This window comes from Enhydra lutris, unplaced genomic scaffold (genome assembly GCF_002288905.1).
Source record: "Enhydra lutris kenyoni isolate GAN:26980312 unplaced genomic scaffold, ASM228890v2 scaffoldscaffold20, whole genome shotgun sequence".
NCBI lineage: Eukaryota > Metazoa > Chordata > Mammalia > Carnivora > Mustelidae > Enhydra > Enhydra lutris.
The window spans coordinates 3,778,315-3,791,760 of record NW_019154104.1 but is presented as its reverse complement, the minus strand read 5'-3'; the positions used below and the strand labels follow the sequence as shown (position 1 = coordinate 3,791,760).

The 13,446-nt window shown below is 42.7% G+C and overlaps 1 protein-coding gene across 3 annotated transcripts in view; it reads right to left on the bottom strand.

Moving 5' to 3' along the window:
- LOC111148516 (ataxin 3) overlaps positions 1-10,093 on the bottom strand; it is a 32,006-nt gene extending 21,913 nt beyond the window's left edge. For all 3 annotated transcript variants that reach the window (XM_022505132.1, XM_022505131.1, XM_022505134.1), the window contains exons 1-3: positions 10,064-10,093; positions 2,168-2,332; positions 1,875-1,919 (exon numbers count right to left, since the gene is read on the bottom strand). In XM_022505132.1, coding sequence (XP_022360840.1) covers positions 1,875-1,919; positions 2,168-2,332; positions 10,064-10,087 — 234 coding nt within the window. In that variant the 5' untranslated portion in view covers positions 10,088-10,093. The remainder of the gene's footprint in view (positions 1-1,874; positions 1,920-2,167; positions 2,333-10,063) is intronic.
- Positions 10,094-13,446: the final 3,353 nt, after the last annotated feature.

Below are 13,446 nucleotides of genomic sequence, written 5' to 3'. Positions count from 1 at the left end.
TAGTGGGTTAAGCCGCTGCCTTCAGCTCAGGTCATGATCCCAGGGTCCTGGGATCGAGTCCCGCATCGGGCTCTCTGCTCAGCAGGGAGCCTGCTTCCCTTCCTCTCTCTCTGCCTGCCTCTCTGCCTACTTGTGATCTCTGTCTGTCAAATAAATAAATAAAATCTTTAAAAAAAAAAAAAAAGTGTGTGTATAGCTGCATCACTGAATCCATAGAAGAACAAACATAGCATTAAAAGAGTGCTATTTACTCTAGGTTTCTGGAACGTTCCAGAGAAGCACACAATTCCTAGATAGAAGTGCCTCAAAAATCCAGATGTACATTCTATCCAGTGGGTACTATTCTTTCTTAAAACTAGTCCAATATACACATGCGATAATTTGGGGGCTACGGGTCCTGCTTTAGAAAAGTTATATTCAACTCACTGTCTAGAGGTTTCAGTAGTGATAAAAATTCTATTAAAAAGAATTTTTTCTGGGAATTTCAATGGAAGCTTTCAGAATTTAAGCTTCTGTTATCATGGGTTTGTAATTCGTAGGGGGAAAAAACCCCAAAAAACATACCTGATTACTTCAAATTGAGAAAACAAAAAGCTTTCTGAGAATTCACCCTCTAGCCTCCAAGGCAGCCAACGGAGCGGGAAGTGAAGCACATACCTGCGTCGACACACAGTGAACGCAGTGCAGTGGGCACACGTGAGCAGGCACCAAGAGCAGCACTGCACGCACAGGCAACGGCAGGTGCTGGGCCTGCCCCGGCCTCCTTCAGTTCTGCAGCAGCCGCGGAGGGCTGCAGGCCACCATGGAGCGCTGGGCGGACAGGCCGCTGTCCAGCAGGACAGCACAGGGGAGTGCGACAGAGATATGTGTATAAATGGACTCCTCATGAGAGCTTCTGAAAGAACTCTGGACACACCTCTCAACCTCTCAGGGGTCAGAAACAGAATGAAAGACCCAAAGAGAAGATGAAAGATCTCACCAGTACATGTACAATCACCCACAGAATTCAAGGGGAGACTTAAGTTGAAAAAAGAAAACCAGCAGAAGCCATAGACCATAATAAAGGAATCCAATCCTGGTAGGTGGATTTAAATGGAAGGCAGTGAGGTGTTGCGTCTTCTCAAATTTACACAAGTAGGAAGCATGAAATACTGCAACTTATTGGAATTATAGTTATCAGCATCCAGATGTAAATTAAATAGTCTCCTTTCAAAAAGCCCTACTCTAAAAATGAAGGTTCTGGGGCGCTTGGGTAGCTCAGTTGGTTAAGTGTCTGACTCTTGATTTCAACTCAGGTCTTGATCTCAGGGTTGTGAGTTCAAGCCTCACACTGGGATCCAGGTTGGGCATGGAGCCTACTTAAAAAAATAAAAAGTAATAAAATAAAATAAAATAAAATGAAGCGTCTACGATCCTAATTTTCATGTTTATCTCTATAAAAATCTAGTACTCTAGAGTATAATCTTACACTTTTTTCCAGTTTTTTTTCTTGTGCTCTATAGCTCATTTTTACTTTTTATTTATTTTTTAAAAAAGATTTTATTTGTTTATTTGACAGACAGAGATCACGGGGGGGGGGAGGCCAAAATGCTGAGCAGAGAGCCCAATGCCAGGCTTGATCCCAGGACCCTGAGATCATGTCCTGAGCTGAATGAAGGCAGAGGCTTAACCCACTGAGCCACCCAGGTGTCCCTCATTTTTTTTTTTTTTAATAATCGTATACTCTTAGACACCATCTACTGGAGGAATTTCTGAAGGTCATATCATTACACTGACCATGAAAGGCTGTGAAAAGATATTCACATCAACCCTATCCTTAGCTTCAACAGTGCCTGGGACATAAACAACCCTTAGAACACGCTTTGACTACTTACTTGAATAGAGAAAAAACCACTGTCATCCATATTTCCAGAAGGCTGCTGTTTAATTTGGATAGGTAGTTGAGGCGGAGGTTGAGGGTGGGGAGAGAAGGATAAAAACTGTCATTAGTGTGCATATTTAAAATAACATCTTGTGCGTTCCCATTTACACAGTCAAGAGCACAATTATAATTAACAAGTCAGAGCCCCATAGTAAGAACGGCGCATCCTTTTCTAAACAGTACCCACATTAAAAAACAAAAAAACTAAAAAACAAAAACATGATTTAGTGGGTTTAAAATCAGTACCTGTAAAAACGTGCGATAGTCTTCACTAGTAACACCTCCTTCTGCCATTCTCATCCTCTCTTCTTCATCTAGCTGATGTGCAATTGAAGATAATTCCACAGGGCTAAAATATTCTCCTTGCAATAGATTATTCAAGCAATGTTGAGCACAAAGTGAGCCTTCTTGCTAATATTTCCAAAAGAAAAAATTCAAATGTGACTGGTTTAACAGATTTGTACAGTAGCTTCCTCTTAAAGAGGAATTTAATCATTAACTTAATGCAGCCAAATAGAACTGTTTGGCTTTAGATAAGTATGATTAACATAAATGCAGGAGTTTTCACTTGCTAACACTTATTTCATTATTTTACCACTAATAAAACTATAATTATTTAGCTATATGAACAAAAACTTGAGAATGATTTTTTTTTTAGATTTTTTTTTTTTAAATTTATTTGATACAGATCATAAGCAGACAGAGAGGCAGGCAGAGAGAGAGAGAGAGAGAGGGGGGAGAGCAGGCTCCATGCTGAGCAGAGAGCCCTATGTGGGGGATCAATCCCAGGAGATCATGACCTGAACAGAACGCAGAGGCTTAACCCACTGAGCCACCCAGGTGCCCCTTAAGAATGATTTATATTAAACAAATATCACTCTCTATCAGATATGTCCAATTTCATACTTTACTAGAAACTACTCTATAAAAAACATTAGCACCTCTCATTTTCAGTACCTAAAATACATACATCTTCGGAGGCTCCAACGCAAATTAAAAATGCTGAAAGGGAATTTTAATCCCTAGAACATTTGTATTCTTTTATCAAGACATTTTACCCAATCTAAATGCTTATTCAAGGAGGGGTGCCTGGGTGGTTCAGTCATTAAGCATCCGCCTTCGGCTCAGGTCATGATCCAGCATCTGACTCCCTGCTTAGCTGGAAGCCAGCTTCTTCCTCTCCCACTCCCCCAGCTTGTGTTCCCTCTCTCGCTATGTCTCTGTCTGTCAAATAAATAAATAAAATCTTAAAAAAAAAAATGCTTATTCAAGGAATTTGAAATCAGTGAACAAAAGAATTTCAAGAATTGATACAGGTAAGAAAGATCCCATTTGATGTTAATGAAGACTGTAGCTAAGAGAGCCAAGGTTCTCTTTGGGGAACTCTGCATAAAACGTGTATATAGTACAGTACAATGGGCAAAACTTCCAAAAACCACCCCTGGAGCTCATTTCCAGACAAGCCAGCAAGGAGAGCTGCATCCACGAAACCACAGGATCTTCGAGATCACCACCTTCCTATGGTGCGGGGTGGAGGGAGTAACTTCCCGCGGGCCCAGGGTCTTCGGGTGCTGGGCGGCCGGCTCTCACACCGCTGGCTCCCCAAATCTAAATCCAAGCCGCCTGGCACTGTGTGGTCTGCCTATCACCCTGCTCCCCACAACAAGGCCACTCTCCCATGCTTGCCTTGTAAGAAGGGAGACAGGCTGGTGAGTGAGATCCCTTCCTGTGAACACAGATCCCTCTGCGGGATGATGGAAGAAGATGACAACACTTTTCTTTTCCTGCTAACCCTGCCCTCTAGTTCTTTTTCCCCAGTAAAGTCTTCCCCAGCCTGTCTTACCTTGTGCAATTTGTTCTGAGCTACATTACTCAAGAGATGGTGACCCCAGAAAGCAACACCTTGCAAGATACATATTTTTCCTAATGAATTAATTTTCTAGGAACAAGATTCAGCTTCTGAAAATGATACAGGGTATATGTATACAACGGAACAGGATGGGAGCATTGAGACCATCTGAGTGTGAGATAGGGGACTGACATAAACTCATCTTCAAATTCTAGCACAGAATAGGTACTTCACCTGAAGGTGAAGACACAATCTTTCCCTCAAGTCACAGCTACATAGTGAGAGAGAACTTATCTTGACCTTGTTTCCCTCCTACTGTATTCCTACTGCCAAAAAGCAAGTCCTTCTGAAAAATAAAATGTGAATTGAAGGGATACACAGACATCCTACTAATAATATTCTACTGTACTGAAAGATGGGCAAGACAAAGAAGTATTCACAAGAAGATAGCCGAACAGCTAAAAAACACAAAAAGATGTTCCACTTCATTAACCATCAGGGAATGACATAGTAAAACCACAACGTTACTACTACAGACTCCCCAAAATGCCTAAAATGTTGGAGATCAGAAACATTAAAACTACTGTATACCGCTGGTGGACATTAAATTGCACACCCACTCGGGCAAACTATTTGGAGTATCTACTAAAGCTTAACATATACCAACCCTACGATCTAGCAATTCCACAACTACGTGCATAATGCCAACATTAGAAATGTAAACATACATTTATCAAAAGACATCTATAAAAGAGCCACTATTCGTAACGTTCCCAACCCAAACCACCCAGATGCCATCCCAGTAGAAGAGGTTAACTGTGTTATATTCACAAGGGAATACTGTATGACAATGACAATGAATTAACTACAGCCACCTGCAACAGTATGGATCAATCAATGTTAAAGAAGACAGATTCAAGGGGCACCGGGGTAGCTCAGTTGGTTAAGCATCCAACTTTTTTTTTTTTTTAAGATTTTATTTATTTATTTGACAGACAGAGATCACAAGTAGGCAGAGAGGCAGGCAGAGAGAGAGGAGGAAACAGGCTCTCCGCGGAGCAGAGAGCCCGATGTGGGGCTTGATCCCAGGACCCTGAGACCATGACCTGAGCCGAAGGCAGAGGCTTAACCCACTGAGCCACCCAGGCGCCCCAGCATCCGACTTTTAACTTCAGCTCAGGTCATGATCTCAGGGTCATGGGATTGAGTCCTGCATCGGGCTCCGCTCTCAGCACAGTGTGCTTGAGATTCTCTCTCCTACTCCCTCTGCCCCTCCCCGTGCTCAAACTTTCTAAATAAAATCTTAAAAAAAAAAAAAACAAGAAGACAGACTCAAAAGAACACACACTATATGATTCTATTTACAAAGCTCAAAAACAGGCAAAACTCATCTATGACATTAGAATTCAGCACCCTTGCAGGGGTGAAGGTGGGGCAGAGGGAGAGTATCTGGAAGATGGCCTAAGGGGAGCTTATAGAATGCAGATAAATGTTCTGTTACCCAATCTAAGAATTATTTACATTTATGTGTTCACTTGGTGAGACCTCACTGAGCTGTACACTGATGATCTGTGTGCCCCTAACCTGTTTTTGTTACACTTAAATTCAAGTAACAACAAAAAGACCTCTGCTAAGATACAGCTATTTTCACATATCAAGAGCTCCCTACTACGGTGACCAGACACTGGATTTTCTGGGAACAGTTCTAATGCAAATTTTCTGTCCAGCTGACAGGCTACATGCCTCAGCTTGGTACTCTCAAACTACAGTCATCACATTGAATACATACATTGAAATTGTGAATCCAACTATTAGTTTAAAAACTCTCTCTATAAAAAACTAAAGAAAGTCTCTATAAAAAAGCCTTGAAATAAAAAAAAGTAAGCATTTAATATCAAACCTTGTCTAAGTAAAACTGTACTGCTGTAGGAAACATCAAGTTCTGTACTTCTAATATGATTTAATGGAAGCAAAGAACTGTTCTGTACCAATTTAAAATCATTTTTTAAAGTCACAAGATGAATCAAATTCTGTATAAACCAAAAAAAATTACACAATGGCCCCACCTAAGATTACGCATCCCTGCGCCCAACTTATCCCCACACACCTCTTTCTCATGGAACTTCAACCAAAGTTAGATAGAAGTTTATCTGTGCCATAGGCAAAATTCAGTAGTACTGAAATTCCATGATTTCAGGCCCAGACTTATTGTGCTGGGATCAGAGGATGAACAAATTAAGATATTTTATTTTACTTTTAAAATTTTATTTATTTATTTGATGGGGCGCCTGGGTGGCTCAGTGGGTTAAGCCTCTGCCTTCAGCTCAGGTCATGATCTCAGGATCCTGGGATTGAGCCCCGCATCGGGCTCTCTGCTCAGCAGGGAGCCTGCTTCCACCCTCTCTCTCTGCCTGCCTCTCTGCCTACTTGTGATCTCTATCTGTCAAATAAATAAATAAAATCTTAAAAAAAAGATTTTATTTATTTATTTGAGAGAGAGAGAGAGAGAAAGCACAGGGAGAGGAAGAGGGAAAAGAAGACTCCCCACTGAACAAGGAGACCCATGCAGGGCTCAATCCCAGGACCCTGAGATCAGGACCTGAGCTGAAGGCAGATGCTTAACCCACTGAGGCCCCTAGATGTCCCTATCAAGGTGTTTTATAAAACTATAGTGAGGCGCCTGGGTGGCTCAGTGGGTTAAAACCTCTGCCTTCGGCTCAGGTCATAATCCCAGGGTCCTGGGATTGAGCCCCACATCGGGCTCTCTGCTCAGCAGGAAGCCTGCTTCCCCCTCTCTGTTTGCCTCTCTGCCTACTTGTGATCTCTGTCAAATAAATAAATAAAATCTTAAAAAAAAAAAAAACCCAAAACCATAAATAGTAACTGGAACCACATCACTCCCTTACTGTCCCCAAAGTCTTCAGGACCAACCTGCCACTAGTTCAAATTCCCAGAGATATTACTGTTTACAACAGATTACAATAGAAACCAGGCATAAACCTAAGAGTGTGTGCTCAGAAATGGCCTAACCTAGAGGGCCACGCCATCAACCTAGCAGATCTTCATCCCATCTCAGGGATGATAAGGTCTCACTCCCTATTATGAGGTTCAGCAAACACATGCATCTGAATAATAACAACAGCCAGTATGTCTATACTGCTGGCTAGGAAGCCTTCCAAGTGCTTATAACCAAGGTGGACACTTTACTATCCTCGCACCACAGAGGAGGAAACTGGGGCAGAGAGACATAACAAGTGACTTGCCCAAGATCGTATGGGTAGTAAATGGCAGAGGTGGGATTCAAACGCAGGCAGAAGTTTCATGTCTATGATTTTATTACTTCCTCAAACCACTCATTTGGAAATTGGTTATTCCCAAACCCAAACTATCCTAAATACAATTATGAACCAACAAGCACCGAAGGGCAAAATGAATATCATAGTCAAAGCTCAGCCTCTTTTAAGTATTTTCAAATACAATCCCCAAAACTTTGATTATCATTCTCAGTTTTCATTACATTAAAAGTACCAATTGAGATGGCACAGTGACTGCACTAAGAGCAGGCAGCAACAGAAGTAGTAACAAAAATGACAGCAGACACCAGAACCAAAACACCCAGTGGTTAGTGGCCATTTAGAATTAGGATTTAAGCTAGGGGTTGGCAAACTCTAGCCTATAGATAAATACAACCTGCTCCAGTAGCTAAGAATGGTTTTTACGATTTTATTTAAAAAATTTTTTTAAAGATGTTTTTACTTATTTTAGAGAGAGGGAGCGTGCATCTAAGGAGGGAGGAGGAGGGGGGAGAGGGGAAAGAATCTGAAGCAGACTCTGTGCTCAGTACGGAGCCCCACACGGGCCTGGACCACATAACCCCTGAGATCATGACCTGAGCTAAAACCAAGAACCAGCTATGCAACTGACCGAGCTACCCAGGTGCGCCAGGTTTTATGATCTTAGATGGCTGGGTAACACACCCATACACACATCAAACAAGGATATGTGAGATACCATAGATAGCCTAGAAAGCCTAAAATATCTAAAAAGAAATTATTTACTTTAGATAAATAGCACCACACACATCTTAGAAGCTCAAGAAATTCTCGATTCAGTCAAATATTTATTGAACAATTACTATGTGCCAGGCACTGTCTTAGGCACTGGGAACAAATCACCAAGCAACTGTTAAGCTTAGATTCTATCTTTATAAAGGACACTCAAAATGGTAACTCTGAAAATGGGGAAACCAACATCCCACAGAAAGCAATTGCAAGGCCTGTTGTAGGCAGGTATCTCTACATACATAGCTTCATTAGAGTCAAAGCTGGTTCTCTGACTCTAGCAAAGGTTAAATGTGTGTGGCATAGGGGAAGGGAGTGTGCTAGAAAATGGCATATTAAGCTAAAACATTCCCAGAAAGGGCTGTGTACAAGATTAACAATGGGCCTTATGGTTACAGGTGCTTTCCATTCTTGAAATATGCCCCCCAAACCTTACCAGCCTCATCTATTAAGTACATTTAAGTTGATGACCAAGATAAATTGTACGTTTTAAGTATCTTTAAGCCTACACAGATGCTTACTGTGACTTTTTTTTTAAGATTTTATTTATTTATTTGTCAAAAAGGGATTGCACAAGCAGGAGGAGTGGCAGGCAGAATGAGAAGCAGGATCCCGGCTGAACAAGGAGCCTGATGCAGGACTGGATCCCAGGACCCGAGGATCATGACTCCAGCCAAAGGCAGAGGCTCAACAGACTGAGCCACCCAGGCATCCCTGGATAGTGAGTTCTTTCAGGAAACGACACCTTTATGAGGGTAGTACCCAGCTTCTTCTGATCTGTTGGTTCAGTTGTTACCTTCACTGAAATCTATCCAAATAGCGCCCCATACCCACCAATCAGTATTTGTAAAAACATATTATATGAATCTCAAGAGGTTGTGTGGAAATGTTTAAAGTCTTCCATTTGAGACATCTGGTCCTACACTAAACTTCTGAAAATCGATTAAAAAAATATGTATATGTAGGGTTCTCATCACCCAATCTCCTTAAGCAACTAAATTTCTCTTGTGCAAGATTCATAAATCATGTCAATTAAGTCAAAAGATTAGTGATAACTATACCACTGAGCCCTTACCCACACATAAAAACTGGTCTACTCCAGTGTTAAAATGTGCTAAAATGTTTTCTACAAAGAAAAGCATTCTACTTAACCACTCGTTTAGATTTATTCTGTGCTTCTTTCATCTTTGATGGCTCTGAATTGTGTGACTTTTTAAATGGATAAATGAAAGTTTACAAGTACTTAACAAAACTCCTTTGCTCTTACTACATAATAACCTCACTAGCAACCCCTTCCAAACATGAAACTATTATGAAACAACATATCATGTGCCAAAGTTGTCCTGAGGAAGGTTTCACTCACACCCAAATAGCTTGTTTACTGTATGTGAGAAAAGACGAGTTTCTCCACATGCCACAAACAGCATCTTCAAGTGCGTGGTCATACAAGAATAAAACAAAAACACTAGGCGGACCACAACACAATTATTCCAGTCCACTCCTAATACCTAATAAGAGAGCTGGCCTCCTGATTCGGAAAGATGCAACTACCAAAAGAAACGAAACCTAAACATCGCGTAACAAAAACTCTTGTGACGACTTCCCTATTTAGGGGCGCGGAGGATTTCCTACCTCACTTCCCTAAGTGTCAGCCCCTACAGGGGACAAGCCAAGGACCCCGCCCTCGGGAGGCTCCTGGACCTAGTGCAGGCGAACAAGAACACAACCCCAGAGATCTAAGTGTATGGGAGGTTCCAACAAAGAATTGAGGAGCCCAGAGAAGGAAAAGTTAATTCTGCCAGGAGCAGGACTGGAGGAGTGGGGTGGAGTTGGCAAGGATCGAGGGACTTGTCGAAGAGGTGAACAGCTAGAAACCTAGGAGAGTGAAGGAGAAGGGACTGGAGAACGAATCCCACGGAAAGTGGAGGGGAAGCGCAGAAGCTAACCCATTCGGTGCCACCCCCCTCCCGTGCCCCATGGCGCCCCCGGCCCTGCTTCATTCCCTCGCAGCTCCCCGGCGCTCCCTGCCCGGGACTCCACCGGCACCCGCCTCTGGGGCACAGGGTGCGGTGGGGGCGTCGGTGAAGCTCCCCGCCCTATGAAGCTCCTCCGCCAGGCGAGACTGGGACGGGGGCGACGGGGGCCCCCGCCAGCGCTCCGAGAGGAGGAGGTACCGCGCCCCACCGCAGCCACCGCACCGCAGACAGCTCCCCACCGAACGCGTACACTCACTTTCTCGTGGAAGATGGACTCCATGTTTATTTGTCTGGAGCCAACGGCCCCCGCACTGAACCACCCCCCTCCAGCCCCGCCCCTCGGCCCCACCCCTCCTCCCACCCCGCCCCGCCCCGCCTCGAGCCGCCCCCGCCCACGTGCCTTGCACAGACCAATCATCCCCGAGGATATGAATCACGTGGAACGAAGAGCAAGTGAACGCCGGGGCGGTAAATGCAAGCGCACGTGACCTTTGTAGCGCGTCCTCCCATATCCCTCTATCGGGCCGGCTGGGGGTGTTGCAGCGCCACCTACGGTTTGGAGGAATTTCCCTGCTTCCCACCCATTGCTATGGATTTTTAGGCTATTAAGGGGTCTGGGTGAGGAACACTTGGGTTCTATGTTCTTTTATGTTTTCCACTTTGTACTTTCTGCTTGTATCTGCGTTAAATTATTTAATATCTTTCTCCTCCTCCCCCACTGAAAGCCTGATTAAGCAAAAGACATCATTGCATTCCCCAACACTAGCGCTTGTGTAAAAATACAATATTTATAGAGAGCTTACTGTAAGGTAGGCATTCTAACTACTTTGCATATATTAACGAATTTAATACAACAACCTTTGACATAGGTGTTGTTATGATCCCTGTTTTACACGAGGGCACTGATGCACAGGGAGGTTAAGAAAAGAAGGGACTCCAAGGTCAGCTAGTGAGTTGCCCTTGCTGGGGTCCAAATCCAGACACCTTGTTACTAAGTGTCTGCGTTCTGACCCTGAAAAGGTATCATGAATTGGGGGAACTGAAAGTTCAGTGAAGTGGAGGAAGGGGTTTGATGAAGCTGAAGGAGAAGGGAAATAGTAGATTTTGCACCTTGAAATTAGATTAAAGAAGTTATGTTTTTAAAGACAGTTGGGGAGTTATATAAAATTTTTAACGAAGAGATGCTCAGATTTGCATTTTATAAAGATCACTCTAGCTGCAGAAAAGAGCTGATGCTGTGGAAGGAATCTTGGGAGAGATGGTGGTGTTTGGGCTAGAGTAATGACGTGCAGTGGAGAGGAAACCATTTTGAGAGATGATTAGGAAGTGGGGAGACTGAACAGAACTTGGTGAGAGTGGAGAGTGAAGGACACAGATATGTTAGAGATGATGTCTGGGTTTCTGCCCTAGGCAGCCACTGTGGCAGGAATAGTATTCAGTGAGATGGGAATACTGGAGGAAGGGGCAAGGTTTGGGGGTATACCTATGATCTGTAAGACAAATAATGAGTGGAGGTTATCTATCTTTCTTTCTATATAAATGGTCTGGATTCAGGGGCTTGGTTTTGCTGTAGAATGGGGAGTTATTCACAGGAGTGAATAAAATCATCTAGGGGAAAAGGAAGAGATTAAAAAGAGGATTTAGAGTAGAACCCTGAGGGTAGAGAAGGAATAGCCAAGGAGAAGGGAGGAAAAGCAGGAGACTGTGACATTACCAAAGCCCCAAGAAAGGAATGTTTCAAGAATCAGTGTCAGTTGCTGCTAAGGGGTCCAGCAACATAAGGACTTAGAAGAGTCCACTAAATTGTTGCTATGGAGACCACTGGGGACATCAGTGAGTGTAGGCTCAGAGGAACAGAATGGGCAGTGGGAGGTAAGGAAATAGAGTACTAGTGAGGACCAGGTGCTCAAGGTTACCTAGTTACCCTTTACTGAATGCTCCTGGGTGCACAGTCCACATTTCCTTATTGGGGGAACAGTAGATGCATGTTCTTAAGGAACTGTGGCCTAACTGGGGAAACAAATCAGGGTCTCAAGAAGAGAAAAAATATGCAAAACATTTTTTCCTCATTTATTATTTTTATTATTTAATTTTTAAAAGATCTTATTTAACAGAAAGACCGCATGCACAAGCAGGGGGAGCAGCAGACAGAGGAAGCAAGTTCCCCCCCTGAACAAGGAGCCAGATGCTAGATTCAATTCCAGGACCCTGGGATCATGACCCAAGCCAAAGGCAGATGCCTAATTAATGGAGCCACCCAGGTGTCCCTCCTGATTTATTTTTAAAGAAAGTGAGTGTGTACAGAAACACATATCTTTTTGTTGTTGTTGTTGATATACATTACAAATCTGTGGAAGAATATTCAAGAAATCCTGAGGTTATGCATGTGTTTGAGATGGGAAGAGAACTAGGCAATAGGAGACAGGGGTGGGAACGAGACTTTTCACAGTATACAGTTTTATTCTTAATTTTTCAAATATTTAATGTATTAGATTCTCAGAAAAAAAAATTGAATTCATTTGCTACGGCTGCTGCACCAAATCATCACAAACTTGGTGGCTAAAAACAGAAATTTATTCTCTCACTGTTCTTGCGGCCACAAGTCTGAAACCAAGGTGTTAGCAGGGTCATGCTCCATGGTGACAGGAAGAATTCTTTCCTCACTTCTTCCAACTTCCAGCGGTGCCTGGCATTAGCTGGCTTGTGGTTGCAGAACTCCAACCTTGGCTTTGGTTTTCATGTGGCCTTTTTCCTTTTGTGTCTCTGTCCTCTCCTCTTATAAGTACCAATGATTGGATTTAGATCCTACCCTAATCCAGGGTGATTTCATACTGAGATCTTTAATTATACTGTCAAAGACCCTATTAGTGATAATTAGGGACTATCATTTTATTGTAATTTTACTTCTCCTAAATTCAATATTACCTAAAACAAAATGTTTTCTGAGAAGAGGTAGTTGAATACAACAGTAACATGTATGCATACATGGAACCACCACAGGCAAGAAAATGAACAACATATACTCCGAAGTTTCCTTGTGCCCCCTTGTAATTCTTTTAAGATTTTTAAAAAATTTATTATTTATTGAGAGTGAGTGAGCACGAGCAGGGTGAGAGGCAGAGGGAGAAGCAGACTCCCCACTGAGCAGGGAGCCCCATGTGGGGCTCAATCCCAAGACTCTGGGATCATGATGGCCTAAGCTGAAGGTAGCTGATCAACCAACTGAGCCACCCAGGTGTCCTCCCCCTTGTAATTCTTACTTCTAACCCTTTTCTAGACCATGTTCCTCCACGCAACCACTGGTCTGCTTTGTTACTATAGTTTACAGTGTCAACATTATTTATATAAATGGAACCATAAAGTGTGTACTTTCTGTCTGGCCTCTTTCATCCAGTATAATTAATTTGAAATTCATCAATGTCATAGCAATAGATATTCCTTTTTTAATGCTGAGTAATATTCCATTATAAGGATTTAACAGTTCAGCTATTTGATGTACATTTGGGCTAGCTCTAATTTTTGGCTATTACAAATGAAGCTGCTATGAACATTCATGTAAGCCTTTGTGTGAACATACACCTTCCTTTATCTTGGATGAATACCTCAGAGTGGGATGGCTGGGTCATAGGGGAGGTGTTA